At 37.0% G+C, this 25,775-nt stretch overlaps 2 protein-coding genes across 2 annotated transcripts; both read left to right on the top strand.

Moving 5' to 3' along the window:
- The first annotated feature begins 14,417 nt into the window (after window positions 1-14,417).
- LOC122602247 (benzyl alcohol O-benzoyltransferase-like) lies at window positions 14,418-16,125 on the top strand. Its single transcript, XM_043774957.1, has 2 exons — window positions 14,418-14,861; window positions 15,196-16,125. Exons 1-2 carry the CDS (start codon window positions 14,418-14,420, stop codon window positions 16,123-16,125), a joined length of 1,374 nt encoding a protein of 457 aa, XP_043630892.1.
- A 2,665-nt stretch (window positions 16,126-18,790) lies between these two features.
- LOC122602110 (benzyl alcohol O-benzoyltransferase-like) lies at window positions 18,791-20,731 on the top strand. The gene is made up of 2 exons (XM_043774838.1): window positions 18,791-19,250; window positions 19,789-20,731. Exons 1-2 carry the CDS (start codon window positions 18,804-18,806, stop codon window positions 20,716-20,718), a joined length of 1,377 nt encoding a protein of 458 aa, XP_043630773.1. The 5' UTR covers window positions 18,791-18,803; the 3' UTR covers window positions 20,719-20,731.
- Window positions 20,732-25,775: the final 5,044 nt, after the last annotated feature.

Below are 25,775 nucleotides of genomic sequence, written 5' to 3'. Positions count from 1 at the left end.
CTTTGCTTCTATATCCTGAAATGTAGCTTGAGTGCTCTTTGTACTTTGCTCCAACTTATGAGTCAAACCGTCCAAACGAGTAGTCATAGAATCCCATGCAGAATGCATCTTTTTGGATTGTTCTTCCACTTTCTCATTAGTTGCTTTCTGAGCACTGATCAAGTCCTTCATGATTTCTCTCAATTCAGCGTTCGAGTTTTGCTGATTGCTAAACCTACTGAACCTGTTGCCACCAAACCCAGAGTTGTTAGTATTATTAAATGAAGATGAGGGATAAGAAGTACTGGATTGCCGATTTTGATAACCGGTGTTCTGGCTGTAGGATCCCTGCTGCTGATTCTGAATATAACTAACATCCTGAGCTGGCTTGTCCTGGTAATCTTCCGAGTAATGATAATCTCCACAGTAGTCACAACCATCCACTATGACCTTCACATCCCTTTCAATGCTCTTAAACCTTGCATCTTGGTTATCAAACCTCTCATTCATTTGCTTCGAGAGTGCCTTAACTTCAGCAACTAACCTTGACTCTTCACCACTTTCCACCTTAGCAACAGTCTTACTTCCCGATTTCCTACTTTAGATTTCTCAGCTGCAAGTTCCCTTCTAGTCTTCATAAGCAAACCATCATAGAAGATCTCAACCACTGCTTCAGTATTCATATTATGCCCTGGACAGTTTCTGAGCATTTCCTTATACCGTTTCCAAGAATCAACTACATCTTCACCCGCATCTTGAGTAAATGCCCTGATCTTATTTTCCAATTGTCTTTGAGTTCTTACAGAATAGAACTCATCAATAAAGCCTTCTCGAAGTTCAGCCCATGTGGAGTACAAGTCATCCGGTTGTTCCTTGAGCCAAGCTTTTGCCTCTCCACAAAGAGTAAGTGGAAAGAGCTCAAGTTTTACGATGTCATTTTGTCCTTCTCCATAATGGTACAACCTACAAATCTTTTCAAACCTTTCCAAATGACCATAAGGATCACTGTTTGCCACTCTGTCGAACTTCTCTTCCGCAACACTCTTCAAATGATTTCCTTTAAGAGAAAAGTTTATCCCGGTTGGAGGACGAATTGGAGTGCCACGGTTGGCTGGTATGTTTCTCCTTCGATCCCCGTAAAGACGGTTGTTGGGGTTGACTGGTTGTTCCTCATCACCCATTCTTCTTGCCTGAACTGGTTGATTTACCTGAAGAATTACTTCTGAACCAGGTATAGAAGTCTTGTCCTTATTATCTTCCTCTTCTGAACTATCACCTGATTTTAAAACACCACCTGATTCTAAGAAATCGGTGCTGAACTGGATCCCTGTCGGTGAATCTTTCTTCGAATAATGTTGATCCAAATCAATGTCCTCTTGGACTTGTTCTGTAGTTTCTGGATCTATCCTGTAAGATGTAGAGGTCTCCGTGTTGCTGAGTGACAATAAGCGACGTCTGGCTCTTCCTGGATTAGACTGAGGACTAACCAAAGGTTTTCCAGAAGCTCTTGTGTTCATCAACTACTAAGAACCTGCACAATCACCACAAGACAAAACGTTAACCACACCTGGGACAAAAAGAAATTAATTAAAAACAAAAATAAAATCTATCTAATAAAGCAATTAACTTTCTCACAAATAAATGCAAGAAAGGATCGAACCACTAATTTAAACAACTACTTAAACTTAAGTCCCCGGCAGCGGCGCCAAAAACATGATGTGTGAAATCTAGTTATAAAATTTATGAACACGAATCACTGGAAAACTGACTACAACACACTTACGGGCAGTGAACCCGTTCGTATGCAGTATAGTAAACCGGTAAATCCGAGGTCCAACACAAAGACTTTGTAAGCAGTTGTTATAATAAAGCGATTCAAGAAAAAAAGGGTTTTTATGGCCGAGTTGCCACGTTGCAAAAGTTAGTGAGAATAGTTAGTAATCCCGTAGGATTAATCGCAAGAAAAAATTATTTTGTGACAAAATAGATTTAAAAGTCGTCCGTCTTGATCTCGCTCAACAACATATTTGGATTGCACATAAATGAAGTTCAAATTCAATTTAAGTTGATAAAGATAATCGTGACAAAACAAAGACACAAACTGGTACCACCAACGTTTGTAAAATCATTTACATCACCTAATTAATCAGTTCCTTTGTAAAAGCGAGTACCACCAATGCTTAAAACAATTTCCCTAACCAGCTAGTTTATTTGACTATCTAGTTAACAATTATACCTATATGAAGATAACGTGGTACCACCAACCGTTACACTACACGTTGACAAAATAACTCCTTTTATTAAATGACATTCACTATCATACTATGAACTAGTGATAACAGTTTATAGACAAACAATTAATAGAAAATCACATAAGTATTCAACTAGTACCACTAACGAAGAACACATATGTCACCAATATCAAAATAATAATTAATAAGGAATTAAATCATCAAGATCTCGACACAACGATAATTGAAATCAACTTTGAATTATTAAAATTGTGCAATCCTACATATTGTATCACTCCATCAAGACGGATGATAAAAGTTTTAGCTACTCATGACAAGTTTAATAAAACTAACAATCATCATATAAATAAAATCCATAATAATTGTCTAGTAATATAGTCTTGCAATTAAACTAAAAATAATAATAAAAGAGTTGAGAAAATCGAACGAGAATTAAACGAGTGAGTTGCAGACTTGCGGCTGTGCTTTATTCGAACAATTGAAAGAAAAGTTCCCTCCTATTTGTCTCTTGTGAGTTGATGTAACTCGTCCAATCAAGTTACAAATAGTAAAACCCACGTACGAATAATTAATCCTCCCTACTAACCGATTCCCTATTCGAATATTAAATCCTTTTTTTTATTTTAGTCAATAGATTTTTTTAATTATGATACATCCCTCCAATTATATAGATGTAACATGTCGGTTTATGTAAACTTGTTAGCCAAATTGGGCTTTCGCTTGGCCGGCCTCACAAGGAACACAAAAGTTGCGGCCTCTTTCTTTTCTTCTTGGGCTCGTGCACCACAAGGCCCAAATGGGCTGCCCACTTCACATCCAACTTGTCTTTTTGGTCCGTTCCTTCCTTCTGCCAAACCAACGACCACCGCCACTTTTGTAGTACTAAATTTAGCATTTGTAGTCTTTACTCTTCATAAATGATCTTAATTCTAACATTTTTTTTTGTCACTTTCATCTTATAGACCTATAATCAAATAATTCAAATATTAAATATAAAAGTCTATAAAAATGACAATTAAACAAACTTAAATTAAATAAAAGAACCGATATCACGTAAAATAAATATGTATAAAATAGACGATATCAATCCCCCTTCATGACATGATCACGAATGAAGTGATACCTAATGTCAATATGCTTAGTTTTGGAATGCTGAACAGGGTTATGTGTGATGGCAATAGCACTAGTGTTGTCACACATAATTGGGATTTTAGAAAAATATAAGTCATAGTCAGGAAGTTGATTTTCCATCCAAAGGACTTGTGCACAACAACTTGCTGCTGACACATACTCTGCTTCAGCAGTGGAGATGGAGACTGTATGCTGTTTCTTACTAGACCAACTAGTCAGCCTTCCCCCCAACAGTTGACATTCACCACTGGTACTTTTCCTATCTAACATGCAACCAGCATAGTCAGAATCAGAGTATGCAACTAAGTCAAAGTTAGAATCTTTGAGATACCAAAGACCTAGAGAGGAAGTCCCTTTGAGATATTTGAAGATACGCTTGACAACGAGAAGGTGAGACTCCCTGGGAGATGCTTGATATCTTGCACAAAGACAAGTAGCAAACATAATGTCTGGACAACTCGCTGTGAGATACATCAGCGAGCCTATCATCCCACGATAGAAAGTGGGGTTCACATGCTTACCATCAAGGTCAGCATGGAGATTGTTTGGAGGAGACATGGGAGTAGGCTTAGTAGTGATATTAGACATATCAAATTTAGCCAGCATGTCTCTTATGTATTTTTCTTGGTTTATAAAAATGCCATCAGGAAGTTGGCGAATTTGTAGACCAAGGAAGAAGGTCAGCTCACCCATCATACTCATTTCAAAGTGAGAGGACATTAGTGAGCTAAACTTATTACAAAGTTTCTTGTAGGAGGATCCAAATATGATGTCATCGACATATATTTGTACATATAGAACATGAGCACCCTTTCTATAAATAAAGAGGGTGTTGTCTATAGATCCTCGCTGAAACTCATGAGAAAGAAGAAATCCAGAAAGAGTGTCATACCAAGCTCTGGGAGCTTGTTTATGACCATATAATGCCTTATAAAGACGATAAACATGATTTGGCTTGGTTAGGTCTTCAAAACCAGGTGGCTGCTCCACATAAACTTCTTTTTTGAGTTTTCCATTTAGGAAAGCACTCTTGACATCCATTTGATATACAGTGAAGTTTCGATAAGCAGCATGTGCCAAGAATAAGCGTATTGCTTCAAGTCTGGCCACTGGAGCAAAGGTTTCGTCATAGTCGACACCTTCTTCTTGAAGGTAACCTTGAGCGACTAACCTAGCCTTGTTGCGTATAACAACACCATCTTCGTCCATTTTATTCCTATAAACCCATTTAGTTCCAATGGGTTCTTTGCCAGGAGGAAGAGGGACCAAGAACCAGACATGTTGTCTTTGGAATTGTGTTAGTTCTTCTTGCATGGCAGCAACCCACAATGGGTCAACCATAGCCTCTCCAATATTCTTAGGAGTGATCATTGACAAGAAGTTAACATATAGACATGTGTTTCTAGTCGCTGATCTAGTCACAATGCCCTGCTGAGGATCACCAATAATTTGGTGAGTGGGATGACTTGAAGTCCATTTAAGTGATGGGACACTAGATGAACCTAGAGTGGCAACGGAAGACATTTGTATGGGATTAACAGGAGAAGAATAAGAGGAGAAATCAATGGTTATTGAAGGTTCAACAGGAATTTGATCAGTGGAGCCATTTGACTGATTTGAGTTAACATTGATGATGGGGTCATCAGCAGACTCCATGTCTTCAGCATTAGCTGAAGCATCATGAAACTCATCATCAGCAGAGTCATCAACTTGCATATCATCAGCCAGTGATCTAGGTTTGGCTGATGCAGCATGGATTGATCTTAAAATAGGCTCAATCGTATAGATATGAGCAGCAACTTGCTCCATCCCAGGATCTGCTAAACTGTTCTCGGTAAGTTGCTGATCAAGAGGAGGAGAGCAAGAAGCATCAACAAATGAGTCAGCATCCTCCATAGGAGGATTAGTGAACTCATTGAAGATCTCTTCAGTAGAAGAAGGCTGGATATCTTTAAGAGCAGATGAGCTTTCATCAAAAGCGACATGAATGGATTCATCCACTTTTTGAAGTCGAGTATTAAATACTCTAAAAGCTTTGCTAATGGCAGAATATCCAACAAAGTAACCATCATCAGCTTTAGGATCAAATTTGCCTAGATGATCCTTATTATTAAGAATAAAGACAGGACAACCAAATACATGGAAGTATTTGATTTGAGGTTTCTTTCCTCTTAACACTTCATATGCTGCCTTGTCATGTCTTTTAACAATGAGACAACGGTTTTGAGTGTGGCAAGCAGTGTTGACTGCTTCAGCCCAAAACCTACTGGGAAGAGAGGACTCACTTAGCATTGTACGTGCTGCCTCAATAAGAGTTCTATTTCTCCTTTCAGCAACACCATTTTGCTCAGGAGTTCTAGTAGAAGAGAAGTTTTGTGAGATCCCTTGATCAGTACAAAAAGATTCAAGAGTGTGATTTCTAAACTCAGTGCCATGATCACTTCTGAGTTCTTTGACCCTTATGTTGTTGAGATTTTCCATTTTCTTAATGAATTTGATAATTTCATCAGCAGCATCACTCTTAGAATTGAGAAAAATTGTCCAAGTATATCGTGAATATTCATCCACAATTACTAAAGTGTATCTACTACCCTTTAGACTTTGGACATTCACTGGACCAAAAAGGTCCATGTGAAGAGGATGAAAGCAACTCTTAAAAGAATTTGCTTGTTTTGTTTTGAAGGTAGCTCTATGGCATTTGCCTTTTTCACAAGCACCACAGAGTCTATCCTTTTCAAAAGAAAGAGGAGGAAGGCCACGAACAAGATTCTTTTTGGCCAGTAAGTTTATGGTTTTAAAGTTCACATGCGACATACGCTTGTGCCATAACCAATTTAACTCGGATGCTGGCTTAGCAAAGAAACAAGTCTCACTATCAGTCTTGATAGGAGTGAAGTCTACAAGATATACATCTCTTTTTTTTGGTGCTACCAAGACGACTACCTTGTTGATGTTTACTACAGTGCCTTGATGTTTATCAAGGATTACTTTGTTGTCAGCATCACATAGTTGACTTATGCTGATGAGATTATGCTTTAATCCATTAGAAAGAAGACCATACCCTTCAGTCTGTCCAGTGGAGTTATCACCAAACACCACTGTAGGACCAGGTGCCTCTGTATAGTTATCCAACAGGGACTTAGAGCCAGTCATGTGTTTTGAACAACCGCTATCCAAATACCACACTCCTTTTCCCAGCGAGCCCTGCATGGATATAAAGAAAGGATTTAGGGTTCACTTTGTTCATCCATTGCCATGTCAGCAGGATTAACTAAAGGTACTTCAGAGGAGGATATTGGCTCTTCAGAAAGAGCCTCCTTAAGAGTAGTGTGATTTCCCACAGCAACAAGACCAAAGGTGTTATCTTCATTGGAGAGCATTATGCTGGTTTCATTACTATGAAGATATGCATAGCTGCTCACTACATCAGGAGCACTATACTCGACCAGCATTGAAGGTTGCCCCCAAGCATTTGAAATAACCCTCTGAGAATGGGGAAATTCAATGCGCTGAGCTGCAATGTATTCAGCAATGCTTGCATTTGTGACAGAAGAAGTGTCACTGATTACTGGTTCAGTAGAGAGGTTCTCACTGATCCTTGTAGAGGAAGAAGATGTTTCAGCAGATGCAGAGATGTTTGGTTGAACTACGACCGCTGGAGCATCTCTTGAGCTGACTGAAACGCATTCAGAAGCAACATGTCCTTTGCTGCTACAAAGATAGCATTTTTTGTCAAAGGGGTTGCCCTGTTGATTTTGAATGAGAAAGCCCCTAGACTGAGAAAAAAGATCATTCACTCACTGAGTAAGCTCATTTATTTGAGGAGAAGAGGAAGATAAAGCCTTGCTCTTTTGCTTAGACTTGGATTTATTCCTTTGTCTAAGTTTAGGAGGGGGCAATTGAGGAACAAGACCAAGGATGGACTCACCATGATGATTTTGAGGATTTTAATGTCCTCTAATCATGCTCCATGCTTGCTTTCCAGCAGGATAGGAAGAAGAGGAACCCTGCTGAGACTGATTCACTTGGTTAGGAGTTATGGATCTGATTTGACGATTTGGAGTCACTGGCCTCATTTGCCTATGAGGTAAGTACTCCATGTTCGACACTGAGGATTGATTGTGCTGAGAAGGCACTTGTCCTCTTTGTGGAGTAGTAGGTCTCATTTGCTGATGTGGCAAATGTCCCCGCTGAGGAGTTATAGGCCTTACTTGCTGTTGTGGCAAGTGTCCTCGCTGAGGAGTGGTAGACCTATTTTGTGAAGACAGTCTTCCCCTTTTGGAGTGTTATGCCTTAGATTTGATTTTAAAGGCATAGATTGAGATGCCATATGAGATTGAGAGTCAGCAGGTACAACCTTTGTGGGAAGTACTTGTTGATGTCTTGCATCAGCGAACCTAACCCGTCTGTTCAGTAGACGATCATGTTTAGACATGGGATTAGCATGGGTAGGTTCCAGCTGAGAGGAAGATTGAGCACTAGAGTGTTGCTGAACGACCTGATTAACTTGTTGAGGAGTACCATAGTCATAGGGAGCAGCAATAGTGCTTCTTTTAAAGGGCTCAGCACCTTTTACAGATAGTCGCTGAGGAGCAATGGGTACATACCCATTACTTGAAATATCCCCTTTAAAGGTTCTGGGTGGAGAATGTTGAATTCTCCCTTCATGTGGCATCATGCCAACAATGGGAAGATGAGAGAACATGTCAAAAGTACTGGTTGAGGAACTGGTACTTTTAACATTAGATGAAGGGGGCATACTGGTGGAAGATGTAGCCTTAGAATCCATCTCAACATGGTAATCATTTTGTCCCTTGACAAAATACCACTTTTTCATCTCTTCAGGACAGATAGAAAATGAAGAAGGTGGAGGAATAGAGATTTCAGGCTTTACATCATCATTAAATGAGTCAGCAATTGAGGCACCAGCATCAAAATTGCCACCAATCACTGCTTGTACTTGAGCAAGAACTTTCTCACTCAAACATTGATGATGAAATTTGGAAGCCTTTGACCAAGAGGTCACAATCTTCTTCAGATTAGAAACTTCTGCCTTGAGAGTTTCATTCTCAAGTTGGAGTTTCTGAGTCATTAACTCATGAGATTGAAGTTCAATATGAACATTTTTCAATTTCATAAGTTTTTCAGATTTCACTTAACTCTACTCCAGCAGAGTTAAGTTTAGATTGAAGTTCAGCACGTAGACTTTCTACGAACGGAAGATCACAAGACAAAGACTCAAAAGTTTTGGTCTTGTCATGATCAGAAGAGGAGGAAAGAAGAGAGTGTACCTTTCTAACAATGACGTTTACCCACTGACTAGATGAGACTTGATCCTTTGTCAAAGCATCACTGTCAGCAAGTGCCATAAGGCACATGGCATCAACATAATCGTCATCATCAGAATCATCTAAGTCAGCCCAATCATGTTCTTCAGCAACAAGTCCTTTTGCTGGTACTTTAGCATCCTCTGTTTCAGCCACCTTAGCCTTCAGCTGATAGTATTTGTTCCTGTATTCATCAGCAGATTTAAAAGGGTTAGGTTTAGGAGCTGCAGGAGTGGGAATAGAGACTCTGCACTCCTTCTGGTAGTGACCTTTTCTGCCACACCTCCAGCACTCTTCCTGTGATTTATCAACAGGAGGTTTGAGGGGAGCAACCGTTTTGCGATTGTTCCACCTTCTGGAGTATTTTCTACAAGCAACAAGGGCAAAGCCCATAAAGTCATTAAACAAATCTTGTTTCTCTTCATCATCCAGCTCATCAATGAGAGTCTGAATAGGTGCTAGAAGATTTGAAATACTAGCACCATCATAGAGATGATGGGCTCAGTAGAAACAAGAGCTATAGGGTCAGAGATAGGATGGGAAAAGATGCTGACAGAGGAAGAAGAATAAGAAGGGCCAGCATGTCTTTTGGAATCAGCAGAGGCTCGAATGTTTTGAGCCAATGCTCTCTCTTCAAATTGAAGAGTGCCAAAAAGTTCTTCAAGATCAAAATCTTGGATTTTCTTCGTTGTACGAAGAGTTTGTCTTAAGTTTTGCCACTTAAGAGGAAGAGAGTCGATGAATTTATGACATACTTCAAAATTATCATGAGTAATGCCGACATTTGTCATATCATTGAGCAACCCTTTAAAGCGAGTATAGGTGCTCTCAAGACTTTCATCAGGAAGAGAGAAGAAGTTTTTATAAGCTCGTTTCAAATCAATTTTCTTGATTTTGATGAGGTCAGCAGATCCTTCATAGGTGCTGACCAGTCTATCCCATACTTCCTTTGAAGAGGGATACTTGATGACTAGCTTCATGATTTCAGTGGGAAGAGTGACGATAATCATGTTTTTCAACCTAGCATCAAGATTTACCAGCATTCTTTCTTCACCTGTCCATTGAACCTCTGGTTTAACCAGGTCAGTGACTATCTCAGGAGCTTCAGGTGTAGCTCCTGGAGTCCTTTGGACATACATCGGTACGTATGGACCCTCAGTTAATATGGTCATTAAATAGGGTTCCACACCAGAGATGTGAAGAAGCATCCTCTCCTTCCAAGACCCAAAATCCTTGGGCTCGAATTTAGGAGGTGTCGACACGTAGCCAAAGTCACGTGTGTTCACAAGGCTGGGAACAGAAGACATGTTCTTGTTTTAGAAAAAGGGTTTCAAGAAAGATTGAAGAACAGAAATTTTAGATGTAAACACAAGGAGGCAAACAGATCTTGTTCCAATGATTTAGGAACGGTGGCTCTGATACCACTTGATGGTCCACGAATGCACAACTTATGTTATATTTAAATTAGACAAGAAAGCAAATAAGAAGATAAATAACAAGAACAATAACAAGTTCAATAGTAATAGATCAATGCAATGATAATCATATGTATCATTGATTAAACGATGAATACATGGTTGATCTTACACACTTGACTTACAAGAATACAAAAGAACAAAGGTAATTGCTAAGTCTAGACACACTAAAAACTTGAACAATTACAAGTGACACACACTTTTAAGGTGACAAAACATACTTGATACAATGCGGCTGTGTTGCTTTATGTAGGGGAAGAATTAGGGCAACACAGCCTTCCTTTGATGGTGATAGATGGTGGTTGTCGACATTCCATTGGCTCCTTGTACTTCCAAGCAGGAGCCTTTGTCTTCTTTACCAAAATGGGTATGAGAGAGAAGACCCAAGTTTTGGTCCCAAGCTGTATCTTTACCAAGTAAGGTATGTTACAGTTGGAAGAACCACCATGTAACTCTTGTCTTCATATGGTTTATATACTTCCCGCCATGACAAACATTTGGTCAGCATACATCCGGCTGAAGAGAGTCACTGGACTCGCTGAAGACTTGCTGACTATATATGTCAGCGAGTAAGTCTAATCAACGAATCCAAGACTCAACAACCTACAACATGAAATAGATAAAGAATGGACTAGCAAGTATTTTATTTAACCATATTTATGGTTTCTCATGTATTCTTTATCTCACTTTAAGTAGTTTAAGTAGTAATATCCAGTTTCTAAAATGTTGTTTTATTTTTGACTAGATTGGTGGTGATAGCAATGAGTACATGGATGCGGATTTAGACGATATTCGAGAAGAATGGGCAATTTATGTGTCGAATTTCATTTTTAGGTAGAAAGTATTATAAAACGCATTTAGGTAAATTATCGGTATCTATTTGGACATGAATCGTTATGTAATGAAATGGTGACGCATGGTTTTGATATATATATGAAATTTGTTAATTTTGTACTATTGTCAGGTTTATTATGTATATAATCAGGTTTTAAAAAACAGAAACTGGATTAAAAAAATGATTTTATAGGTTATGATACGCAAAAACATATGTCAAAAACGTGGGTCATAAAGGTTATGACACGCAAAAACAGAGGTCAAAAAGGAGAGTCATAAATGTGTGTCATAAGTGCGCGTCATAGACGAATGACGCACAAATGCGGGTCATGAAAATTTATGACTGGTCCTTCCTTGACGCGCTTTTGCGCGTCATCTGACCTCTTTATGACGCGCATTGCGGGTCAAGAATAGGCCTGGTAGTGAAATAATTACAACTCATGTAAGATTGTTAGACTCTTTTAAGCTCATATGATTTTAGCTCTACTATAGTATGTTGCCAGCCGCTTTTTCAACAAATAAAAAAGTTATATACAAACCCACTCCTAAGATCGAGAGCTTCTCAAAACCGAATCTAAACTAAAGAAGACCCGAAATCGCAAAAGACGGCAGCTAGCATCACCACACCACCACCGCAAGCAGCCACTTTGAGGCTGTCCTCTAACTGCGAAAGAAGCCTCACGAGTTGGCTAAGGCTTGTATGGGCGCTGTAGCTAGGTCCCGAACTTGGCCGGTTTAGAGGACCCCAAAACGACTTTTTTCTGCCAAGACGTTGCAGGCAATAACGTGAATGAAGACCAGGAATGGCTCGAAGGAAGTCCTGGTTCGCATAAGTCCAACAAACGGTAGAGACGACGAAAATAGCAGTTTTCGTCCCAGCCATCGTAAGGTTAATCTATATATGACTATTAGCGATGCCTCATCGAACTACCAATACCCGGGTGAAGGCTACAAGCTCTAATTAATGGTAATCTGACAAATTTCGAGGGATAGAATAAAGTCGAACATTACTAAAAAAATCCTAAAACGATGACCGCTACGTCAACGAACAGCCACCTCCGGCCTCAACGGAAGTTTTAATGACCCATCGAAAACCCCTGATGGTACGAACAAAGCCATCCAAGCCGCTAGAGGTCTTGTCGATTCACAAAGAAAAAGAATACTCGAGGAGAAGCATTCTTAGACATACCCGAATGTTTCCTAATCGGTGGGTCGCATTATCTCATCTTCTCGAACCTCTCGAGTAACCATACACAAGTTCAGGCGAAGACCTCAAAATAATCTTCATATGTATTTACGTATGTGCATGCTCACAATTATGATTTAGATCTCATTAATGTATGAGAATACTAAACATAATATAATATGTCATATAAAATTCACACCTAAAGAAGACGGGAATGTCATGACATGATTGCGTGCATACAATACCGGAAAACAATTCGAGAACGAAGATTTTACAACGAAGATATCCGCGGGTAACAAGACTGAAAAACAGGCGTAAGTCCACACCCTCATTCGATCAAGTTTTGTCAGGAAGGAGCATAAAGCTCAGCCTATACCAGCCCAAGACAAATTAGCAACAACACTCCTCGAGACCCACGTACATGAAGATCTGACAAAGAAACAACACGATCCGCTATAGAGTCGTGTGTTGTTACATCCAAACCATGCAGATTTTCGCCAGGGGGCGGCTAGATCAGGTATGAGAACCTTGGATTGCGACCTTGACAAGACGAAGGAGTTTGAAAGCTCGAAAACGGTTCTTGGGGTGTATCACGACAAGCCAAAATTTCACCGACAATTATAGCTGCTCTCAGGATCAATCACATAGCAAAATGCCACGAGCAAGATCTGATTCATAGCCAAGAATGACGTGATCAAAGCTGTGGTTCGTGAAAGATCAAGGAAGAAGAACAAAAAACCGAAAAACGAGCACCGTAATTATAGCGACGATAAGATTTTACCTGTAGGGAGGATTGAAGGCTTGTGATTTTTGAGAAATCACCACTAAATTAAAAACACCAAAAAATCGAATAGGATGAGAAGGAGGCAACTAGGGTTTTGAGAGAAAGAGTTATTTGGTTATGAGATCTGATTATGAGGGCTTAGGTCACTCTAATTGTCCTCAAAATCTGCTGTAACCACTTTCCTAACTTCTATCACTTAAGCCCTTCAACTTTCTCACAAGTCTAAATGTTACTTAAAACTCGTTTAATACTTATGGGAACACTTACCAACACTTTAAATACATCTTAAACATCTTGAACACATAACATATACATCATTAAGGCATTCAAGCCTCACACATATAGCACATTAATCACATATAATCATCAAATCTCCTAGAGACTTAACGAACATGAAGTGTTGACTTAATGACTTAAGTCAACCGTTAATTAAAAAGTTCGGGATGTTACAGTTAACCATATACTCTTAAATAAGAAATACTTGGTTTCTAACCATAAACCAATTTCAATGGGGAGAAAACAAGATAAATTCTTAGCATGATGCGAAATTACATTATTGCATGTTAAATAACATGGTTCCAACCAATAAGTCATTCATTTTTGCTCTCAATAATCATTGGCATCACAATCAACGGATTGAAGATACTTGATAAGTATTTCAACGAAGTGAAAATCCAATAATTATTATAATATTATTCATTATTGCAAATACAATATGGAAAATGCTCATAGTCTTATAAAATAAGCACTTAATTATGCAAACCTCATGTTGCGATTTTGATGACCACATACAACAATATGGCCATGCCATCTATTACTCAAAATCCATCATTTCTTATCTTAACCGTGAAGATCAACAACAACATTTTTATCAAAACCTTCATGCCTTTTAACTACACGGACGTTTTATGCAATTAACTCTAACCCTTTTCTTTATTTACATCATCTTCCAAGTACAATTAACAAATACATCCATCGATGATGTTACCATGTTTACAAGAAGTGTTGTTTACCAACCAATTTCATTTGTAAATCTATCTCGGATTAGTTCAATGGTTTTGACTTACATTATATTCGGTGATTTAAACAAAAATCCAAGGTAAGTTGGAATATTAAAAGCTATTAAATCAGACTTTTGTTATTAGTGTTTTTTTTATTTATTTGATTATTAGCAAGTTGTTATTATTATAGATGTAAAACACAAATTACTATAATTATTATTATTTTTGCTTTAAGATGCCCTTAATTAATGATAGTTAGATGATATAATATAAACAACTTGTAATTAAGTAGTATTAGTAGACATTTTGATTACTTTTATGATGATGTTAACAATAAAAAATGAAGGTTGATAGGAGTTAGTTAGAAAGTCAATCAAAAAATTTATATGTCAAATATTGTTATAAGTATATATAAGCGCAGGAACAAGAATTAAAACACATCTAAGAAATGGCACAAATCAACAATACCCCCTTCACCTTTACAGTCCGGAGACGTACACCAGTGTTGATCCGTCCGGCAAAGCATACCCCGCGAGAACTAAAGTTTCTATCTGACATTGATGATCAATTTCGGTTTCAAATAGAAGGTATCATGCTGTATTCGAATAATCCAAAAATGAGAAATAAGAATCCAGTGAGTGTGATAAAGGAGGCTCTAGCTAAGGTTCTAGTCTTTTATTATCCGTTTGCTGGCAGGCTCAAGGAAGGTTCTGCCAAGAAGCTAATGGTGGATTGCACCGGTGAAGGTGTGTTGTTTATTGAAGCGGATGCGGATGTGGCGTTGAAGCAATTTGGAGAGGCACTTCACCCACCGTTTCCTTGTTTAGACCAGCTGCTTTACAATGTTCCTGAATCATCTGGCATTCTCAACTCCCCATTGCTACTAATTCAGGTGAATTGTTTTTTCTTGTTGTTCATATTTTAAAATAATAATCTACTTTACTTTTTTTAAACCTCCGTTATGAAAGACTAAAAGCGTATAATTTTAAGACGAATCAAACTCGACTTATTATCCCCTTTCTAAGAAAGTTCCCATTTTGTTACATCCCGCTTTTTTAACAAGTTACCTATCACGTACATTATAACATTAACCAATTGGCTTCTGAAATTTGAATACAAAATTAAGCTAATGCATGTATAATATCAATTGTTATAAGAAACTAACGCTTAATTTACATGAATTGTAACTTCCTCGCAAATAATATTTGACCTTTAACTCATGGTAGGTGACACGACTTTTATGTGGAGGTTTCATCTTTGCTTTACGACTCAACCACACCATGAGTGACGCATTTGGAATCGTTCAATTTTTGAGAACATTAGGTGAAATGGCACGGGGTGCATCATCGCCATCAACACTGCCCGTGTGGCAAAGGGAGTTTCTTAATGCAAGGGATCCACCACGTGTGACGTGTACCCATCATGAATTTAATGAAATGATAGACCCCAACATTGATTTAACCACCCGAATGAATGATATGATTCTAAAATCATTTTTCTTTGGGCCGGTTGAGTTGTCAGCTTTACATAGATTTGTTCCAAGACACCTTAAATCTTGCTCTACTTTTGATGTGATAACGGCTTGTCTATGGCGTTGCCGTACCATTTCTCTGCAGTTGAATCCTAAAGACGAGACACGGATTGTGTTTATTGTCTCTGCTCGTAACAAGTTTAGTCCTCCCCTCCCAATAGGGTATGATGGAAATTGTTTTGCCTGTGCAGTTGCCATTTCCACCGTCTTTGATCTTTTAAACAAACCCTTTAGCCATGCCCTAGAGATTGTGATGAAGGCAAAATCCAGTGTCAATGAAGAGTACATGAGATCTCTTGCTGACTTGATTGTAATCAAAGGACGACCTAGTGTCACGGTTTTTCAAAACTATGTTGTCAATGATGTGACACATGCTAGATTTGATGTTGTTGATTTCGGGTGGGGGAAGCCGGCCTTTGGAGGGCCTGCAACAACAGGATATCTTGATTCTAGTATCTACTTTCCATATACAAACCCTAAGGGTGAGTCTGGAGTTGTGGTGCCCATACATCTGCCAAGTGTTGCGATGGAAAAGTTTGCCACAGAGTTGAATAACATGTTTGCGCAAAATAACCGCCATCAAATACTCCAAACAAACAAGTTTTCTCCTCCTTCCAAATTATAAATTCCACATTTTGATTCATATAAAGACTGGGCAGTAAGACAACTGTATATAGAGAGTAAGACATATAAATGCATGATTCTCATGAACTTAACCCATTTGACCACATTTAAATTTAAATGCATTATATATGCGCTGTATTTAAGATACAAATCATGGTTTATCATTGTTACTCCCCGAGTCGCCGACACTTATTTATAAGCGAGAACCTAATATGTATATAGGAACTCGAAGATCAAGACAACATACTATCTCTTCCAGAAGTAGTGTTAGAAGCTAATTATTGTGGGATTGCTAATACTACATATTGCTAATAGTGTCTTGTACCTTTTCACGTACCTTACTAAAAAAATTGGACCAATTGAATCAAAATAATTAATTATTCATTTTGTTCCTGATAAAGTTGTTTTATGGCACGTTAGTGTTCTTCTTCGCAGTTCGCATTTTGCTGAAATATATATATTTTAAGGTGAGTTTTAGTACAGTTGAAGTATCCATCGTAATCCAACCTGGAAATTATGGGAACATAATAATATGATGTAACTTGACCCACGTGTAACCACATGATAATGTTTAATTTCATTTATAAAACAATCTTGTATTATCTCAATTGGGTTTTGATTTTTTAAAAACTAAAATTTTCGTGAAAACTAGAAAACTGACTAAAACACATTGTGATCACAATTTAACACAATGTGTTTTTAATTTTTTTTTAAAACACATTATGTTAAGTTTACATCACAGTGTGTTTGAACAATTTTCTGGTCTTCACACGTTCTTAAAAATACATTGTGATTTAAACCTAACAAAATGTGTTTTTAGATTACACAATAAAAACAAATTGTGTTTTTTGAAAACACAATTAAAACACATTGTTTTATATTCAAATCACAATGTGTTTTGAGCAGTTTTCTAGTTTTTAAAAAAAATTAGTTTTCAAATGAATATTTCACTATCTCAATTATATAATGTTTTCTTAACACCGAAATCATTAAGGGTTCATTATTCTTTAACTTTTCATTTCTCCAAATTTAAGAGTATAGATGTCAAACACAACTCATTTATAATAATGATACTCTAACTTTTTAAAATAAAAAACCAAAAGAATAAGAGTCGTACGTTTTGGAATATGATAACATTAAATAAACGCATATTCGAAAAATATTTAGCCAAGTCACACAAAATGACACGTGTACTCTATGTAATTAATTAATATGTTAAATGTAATATATTAATTAATATGATCATGAAATGATTAATAAACAATAAGCAAAATGTCGATTAGTGACCTATTTGTTTAGTGAGAACTAAAACTTGGTCACTAATAACCTTATTTGGTTACCATAAAGAAAAAGTGGTCACTAAACAAAATTAGTGACGAACCTTTAGTGACGAAAAGTGACTATTCAAAATTTGGTCACTAATTTTTCTTAATGACCAAAAATTGGTCACTAAAGAAATGTATATTAATTAAAAGAGAAGGATTCAAGTGTAAATTTAAAGTTTACTAATTGTTCTTTAATTGGTGGGGGGGGGGGGGGTGAAAATTCTAATGGATTTTCAGGCCTTGACTAAAACTGTCTATCAAGTTTAAAAACCCTAACTAATTGTCCTATATAAATAGGTCATGAGTTAAGGGTTTTATGTGACAATTAGAATTGTAAAACCCTAACAAAACCTTCTGTTCTTTCTCTCTTTCTTGGTTCGGCTGAAGCACTAAAACCCCAAGCGGTTTCGGTTTTTAGGTGTCGACTTTAAGGGATAAACGCAATCGGGTTGTGAGTTCGTGATCGGGTACTAGCATACATTCATAGGGTTCTCAAGTGTGTGATCGTAGAGGGATTTTGCTTTAAACCCTAAATAATAATAATCTTATTATTAATTAATTATTGGATGCTAAGCTAAAAGGTACACATTTGATTTTGTTAATTAATGTATTGCATATATGATTCTTTCCGTTACGTACTTGTGATTGTTTAGATGATAGTTGTTCTTGAATCCTAACAGTACGTCTCATACGTTGCGTGCAATTGCTTGCCAAACGCGTCGATATGACAAGCTCTCACGAAGCCCAGGATGAATGCTCTCCTATTCAGACTTTGTTATTTTTCTAACAAACGTTGTCACTGATTGAATGTTGCTATTTAGATGTACGCAAATTAAACCATCGGCAATCTTAGTGTCGGTAAAGCTTAATAGGTGCAAGATGCCCTGATGAGGTTGACCATAAAATATGAAGCGAGCTAAAAGTTCGTGTCGATTTATTCGATTTCAATCCTTTTAATTGAATGTTTTTATGTTGGAGCTCCAGGAAAAAAAATGTGTCAAAATTGGAGTAATTTCCAACCAATATGACTACTGTAAACAAGAGCATTTGAAAAAGCCCTATCTGAATCGATGGATATACTGGAAAGAGAAGTCTCCTTAGATCCAAATTATATTCTTATAACAAATACCAATGAAAATTTGTCATTTATATATAATAAATATGTAAGCATGCAACTTGTGGTATTTAAATATGGTTAACCATAAAAAAAAAATGTGTAGTCAACTATAAGTTGGTTAGAAAGTCAATCAGAAAATGTATTCAAGACATGTTAAATATCTTTCTAAGTATATATAAATGCGATAACATACCTTAACCATACCAAATTCAAACCCCAACAAAAACAAATCCAAAAATGGCACAAATCAATACTCTTTTCCCCTTTACGGTGAGGAGACGTGCACCGGAGCTGATTTGTCCGGCTAAAGACACGCCATGTGAATTAAAACTTCTATCCGATATTGATGACCAAGACGCGTTTCGGAACCGAGTACCGGTGCTTATGGTTTATCGTGATAATTCAAAAATGAGAAACCACAATCCGGTGAGTGTGATCAAAGAGGCTCTTGCTAAGGTTCTAGTATTTTACTATCCATTTGCTGGCCGACTCAGGGAAGGTCCTGCCAGGAAGCTGATGGTGGATTGCAATGGTGAAGGTGTATTGTTTATTGAAGCGGATGCAGACATAACGTTGAAGCAATTTGGTGAGGCACTTCACCCACCGTTTCCTTGTTTAGACGAGCTACTTTATGATGTTCCTGGATCTTTCGGCACCCTCAACTCACCGTTGCTACTAATTCAGGTGAAATTATTATTATTATTATTATTATTATTATTATTATTATTATTATTATTATTATTATAAAATAATCTATTCACCAGTTAAGCAACATGGTTGGATCAGTGGTAAACATCTTTGCCTCTGAAAACAGAGGTCATGGGTTCGATCCTCATCCCATGCAAAGGTTGGAGGGTCTAGTCTACCATTTAGGTAGAAACTGGAAGCAGCCTCTCTACATAGGTAGAGGTAAGGTCTGCCTACATCTTAACCTCCTCCATACACCGTCGAGGTATTGGGGCCCAAAACCCGCGGAAGGCGGCACTGAGCAGTTAGTTAGTTACTTACTAATCTATTCACAAGTTAGACTCATTGTTCCATTAAAAACTAACTTTCATTTCAATATTACCCCTTTTGATTTTAACAAAATAAGTATATATCATAAATTAGAATACTAACTAAAGAAAGTATGCATAGTCTCCAGGTTTAAAAAATAGAATTAAGTCTTGATTATACATAATTTTTATGTTTCTCGCAAATAATTGATGACCTTTAATGGTAGGTGACACGACTTTTATGTGGAGGTTTTATCTTTGCTATAGGACACAACCACAATATGAGTGACGCTTTCGGAATCGTTCAATTTATGAAAGCATTAGGTGAAATCGCACGAGGTGAGTCATTACCATCAACATTGCCTGTGTGGGAAAGGGAGTTACTTAACGCAAGGGATCCACCACATGTGACGTGTACTCATCATGAATTTGATGAAATGTTAAACCCCAACACGGATGTAACTATTAGAATGAATGATATGGTTTTAAAATCATTTTTCTTTGGGCCAATTGAGTTGTTAGCTTTACATAGATTTGTTCCGAAACACCTAAAATCTTGCACTACCTTTGATGTGGTGACAACTTGTCTATGGCTTTGTCGTACCATTGCGTTGCAATTAGATCCCGAAGAGGAGTCACGGATCGGATTTATTGTCAATGCACGCAACAAATTTAGTCCTCCCCTCCCAAAAGGATATTATGGAAATTGTAGTGCGTTTACAGTTGCCATTTCCACCGTCTTTGATCTTTTAAACAAACCCTTTAGCCATACATTAGAGACTTTGATGAAGGCAAAATCTAGTGTCAACGAAGAATACATGAGATCTCTTGCTGACTTGTTGGTACTCAAAGGACGCCTCGACGTCACTGTTTTTCAAAACTATGTTGTCAATGATTTGACACGTGCTAGATTTGATGTTGTTGACTTCGGGTGGGGGAAGCCAGACTATGGAGGGTCTGGAAAAACAGGCTATCTTGATTGTAGTAACTATCATCCATATACAAACGATAAGGGTGAGTCTGGAATTTTGGTACCCATATATTTGCCGAGTTTTGCGATGGAAAAGTTTGTCAAACAGTTGAAGAAGATGTTGGCTCAAGATAACAGCCATCAGTTACTCCAAGCGAACAAGTTACATGCTCCTTCCAAGTTATAAACTCCATGTTGTCATTCACATATATATATATATATATATATATATATATATTTGTATGTATTTAATTGATGAAAATGATGATTAGTTTTAAATGTCTAAATTTCTTATTATATGAGTATACTAAATATGCAAATTATAAGGATAAACTACTTAATTATTAATGATGTAAATCAAGTTAATTGTTAGTTTTATTTTGTTAATAAAAAGTAAATTTTTCAGTAAGTATGTGTTTTTGTTTAATATTTATTAGCCTCGTACCCGCACGTTGCAGCGTATACCATTAACAGGGTACAAATGAAAGAAAAAGAGAGAGAGAGATATTGAGAGAAAGATGTGTGTGTGAATGACTACAAGCCTATAAATGAAAAGGTAGAATTTTTTTTGTGAAGGGTAGTTTCATTTCCCACCATGTAACTTTCAACATGGGGGCTTATTTTTTTTATTATATAGTATAGATGTGTACTAAATTACAAATAATAGCTAATGAAGCTTAGTCCAACTGGTCAGAGGTACTCCCGGTTTTATCCAAGATCTTGAGTTCGATCTTTTGGGATGACAAAACCTCGGGGTTATCCCCTCTGAATACTTGTAACGGCTGATGGTCAACATCTCATTATCAATTGTACGTGCAAGGTTTCACCATTATACGACGAGGTTTCTCCGATGTCGTATACCAACCAAATGTTCGGAGAAATAAATTAACAAATAATTAAAAGTAGTAAGGAATTGAAGAAGTGAGAAAGATGGTTGTATTTAGGAAAAGTCATATGAGCCGGTGCTCATCACATTTGCGCAAACTTTATTCTCCTACAACTTATTAGTACCTCTAAAACGTCAAAACTAGCATTGATTTTTAGAAACGTAAAAAAAAAAACAGTAATAAACAGACAACGCCTCAATGTATTTCACCACTGTATTTTCTTCAAATCATGGCAATCAATACATTAGAATGATAGTAATGGAAAGTAAAAAGGGGCAAATCTCTCCTATTTTCGCCCTAGATCGCCCCCAATACCACCCCCTTGGGTGATCCGCCTTTGGCGAGCCTCAAAGCTCGCCCCTGTCTCTTTGACCATGCTCGAAAACTAATGAAATAGTGAACAATGGGGGAGGGATGAAGGGATACAAGCTCTAGTTTTTGATGTTTTTTAAGGAAAACTTTTTCTACTTCACATGTCGTATAGCGCAAGTCGTTTCACCCTTCAAAATTCACCCATTTTCAACATTATTCAAATGCAACTTTTTCTACGCCACATGCCACATGGCGCAAGTCGCCCTTCTTCCCCCAACCTCCACTCCTTTTAGTGTTAGGCTGAAGGAGTGGGAGAAGAAAAAGGGGGAACCACACGCCACATGAGCAAGTTCGCTTCAGGTTCGCCTGGAACACCGCACCGATTAGGGGAACTAGTGTCTAAGCAACCCACACGGCTCGCCCTCTTTTCTTTTAACCAACTCACGTATCAACAACAATTCCGGCGTCTAATCTTCACCACTGTATTTTACAACCGTAAGATTCAATAAAACTATTAATGAATCTTTACTTTCTCTATTGTGCACGCATGTTTTAGAGAAACCAACAACCACACTTTCTTTTATCTTTATATGATACTTTTTCGTTTTTTGTTTTATATATATTTCTTTTTCCTTACCCGTTAAAAACCAAAAGAAGATGATGAAAAAAGCAAATGTTGCACATTTGTATTCAAATCCCGGATCAAGAACAAAGAACCACGAAACCGGTATGGTGGGAGGGTTGGCACCGACGACCACCGCCTGGTCATATTTGGGATTCGACGTAGGTTGCCCATAACCTATGCTCTAATATTAAAATTAAAAGTTCACCATATTCAAAGAGTTCTCATGAATTGAATAATAATGAGGGTTTCATATATGTTCCTTCGTTAATACAAAAGCAACAAAAACGTAATTTGTTTATATCTTTTTGCTTAAGTAAAGATAACATTTTTCTATACTTACATATATATATATAAAAAAAGTTATATTTGTACTGAAATGTTCATTTGAAAACTGTAATTTGCTTTAAACCAAAATAATTAATGACTAAAAACTTAAAACAATGTATTCATAATTGTGTACCACCACCACCACCACCATCTCTCTCTCTCTCTCTCTCTTTCTATCTCTCTCTCTTTCTCTGCTCCCTCTCCGTTCCTCCGGCGATGCCACGACGGAACCATGACAGTCTAGGTAGCGCCCGTACTGTATCAAACCACCACACTATCTTTTGGATCATCGTCGGGCTTTCAAGCCCTTTTTATAAATGTCTCAAGGTAGGCTATCGAGAAGGGTAAAACCTATCTGAACGATGCAACCGTTCTATTCAGGGATTCGCCCGTGCCAACTCTCAGGACGAAAAATGAAAATTCATCTTACATCCATACTTTTTTTCTTCTTTCTACTATTTTTTCTCCCACTAAATAATTAAACATCATAATAACCACAATCTCTATAATCACTATGTTTATCAAGAAAAATGAAGTGGGATCAAGAAAAAGAAACGTGGTGATGTTAGCGGATATGGTGGCGGTGACGGTGGTGATAAAGACGTCTTCGGCTGCAACTTCGACTTACAACATCAGCGGATAATATTCACACAACAAAAGGATTACAAAAAATGATTTGTCTTATCTAAAATAAAATAAAAATGGATCTTCAAGATTCTAAATCTTGTAGACTACAAAAACCCGTTTTTTTCCTTCCTCTAGATCTTGTAAGTTCATGCTAGAATAGTATGCCCTTTGATCTTCTGTTGATTTTCATTTGGCCCATACATCTACAGATATCTATAATTATGGTTTGTTTTTGTAATGAGTTGGATGGATGGATTTGGGGATGACTATCTGGAAACAAAAAACAAACAATATATTCATTTGTGGTTGTTTATTTCCTATATATATTATTTGTGTGTGATTTCTGAGTTGTTTTAGATTTTAATGTACCTATAGATTTGTATATATACCTATACTACCTATATAAACAAACTACCTCTCTTATTCAACTCTCTAATTTTAAATTACCTAATATACCCTATACACTTAAACTACCTCCACACACTTTATCCCTAAAATTCCAAAATTACCATTAATAAAAAAAACTCCACAATTACCTAAAACCCCTATTGTTATAAAATATTCATTAACTCTACAATTATTGCTGAAGGTATTGCTCTTAATTGTCATAGATTATATTACAAAATGTTCAAACAATAATTACCTTTTTATAACTAACGAAATTACGAACCAATTATATTCTTTGTATATTCGTGTTAAATTTTAATCTTTGACTATTTATTTTTTTAATTGCCTTAGTCTCCTCTCATACAATTGTAAGTGATTATTTTTCATCGTTAGTGTTTGCACTTCATTATTTTTTGCACCTAATATGCGACTTATTTTTAGAATGATATATATGGTTAGATCTTGCATTTATGCATCTCATGAAAGCTGAACGTTATAAACCCTTTCGGTGTCTAAAGCGTTATAAATCGTCGCCGCTGCAACGCTTTAGTATATATATATATACTACATATATAAACAAACCCAATATTTTCTTCTAAACTCTTCTACCTTTGATAAGACTAAAATACCCTCATCTACATTCTATCAACACTCTTGATGTACCACAAATGCCCCTAAAAAATTGTCTATCACGTGCTCCTCCTCCAAAAGCCTACAAACTCAATACACCCCTCCCCCTTTTCTGTTTTCTCTCGCACCACCGCCAACTGGCCCAATCTTCAGCATCACCATTAAGCCACCAGACACAGGCCGCCAATGTAATCCTCTCAGTCTCACTAAGTTGAAATCGGTTTTCCCCGCCATCAACAACAAATCTACATCTGTCATAATACCATCAAAAACAACGTTCCGCCGTCAGTTCGAAGGGTATTTGTTTAGATAATGTATATTTTTTTGTTAAATATTTTTGCAGATATCTATGTGTTCTTTCTGATGCAGGGTTTTTTTTTTTTCTTGAGGTATGTTTATGCCATTTTTTTAATTAACTTTAAGGGATATGTGTGAGCTTCTTGATTTTGTTTTAGATATAAATTAATTAACTTTGATGCAGGGTTTGTATATATAAATTAATTAACTTGGGATATTTATGTTTATCCCATAGCTATCCATAGTGTAAACGGATGATTTTTTGCATTATCAAAATTTTCTGTATTTATTTGATATGAAGAAATATTAATGTTTGTGTTACTTAAAAAAAATGAGAAAATAGATTAGACTAGCTAGGTGGGGACTTTTTGTACCAAATTGGCTACAAGTTATGAGGATTAATGTGTTTTTTAACCAATCAAGTGCATCATAAATTATGGTGGAATAATGTTTTTTTTTATAGGAGCCAGTTACGTGTTTGTGCAACCGTGTTGGAACTGGTGATATTTCGTTTGGCGTCACAGGTACAGAGTTGCTGATTTTTCATTAGTTTCGTGTAGAGGTGGTGATCACTAATCAAGTGGTGGCTCAAGTAGATTATTCTGCCATGTTACTTGGGCCTCAATTTAGACCAATAGGTCGTAACATCAATTCTCATTCTTCATTTTCAATTCCTTTTACAACATGTATGTATTTTATGCTACCGCAAGTTATCGGTGTTTGTCATTAATGTAAAGTAGAGCCGGCAATACTGACCCAAAAATAATTGATTGGGCGATTCTGGATCACTTTTCATGATCTATGGGTGTGATTGGGTGGGGGTAATTATCCGAGCGGGTCAATTTGGATTAAATTGGGCAAAGATAAAAGTATGAACGGGTCACAATGGGTGGTGGTGAAGATTTTTCGATCAATATTTTTTAGAGGGGGAAAGTTTTTTGAAAGAGAAACTGTGTAATGAGCAAGAAATGGTGATGATAAAAAAGAAGGGGGTGAAGGTCGGCCGTGTCTGAGGATGAAGATGATTTATTGCTATTTCCAGATTTAAAATTACTAAGTATAAAGATTGTTTACTTTGATAAGTTGTACATTATGAAGTAAAATTTGTAAATCAATTTAATAAGATTCGAATTCATAAAGGAAGTGTAAACT

The sequence above is a fragment of the Erigeron canadensis genome, chromosome 5 (genome assembly GCF_010389155.1).
Source record: "Erigeron canadensis isolate Cc75 chromosome 5, C_canadensis_v1, whole genome shotgun sequence".
NCBI lineage: Eukaryota > Viridiplantae > Streptophyta > Magnoliopsida > Asterales > Asteraceae > Erigeron > Erigeron canadensis.
The sequence above is the reverse complement of the archived record's forward strand: the minus strand, read 5'-3'. Positions and strand labels throughout refer to the sequence as shown.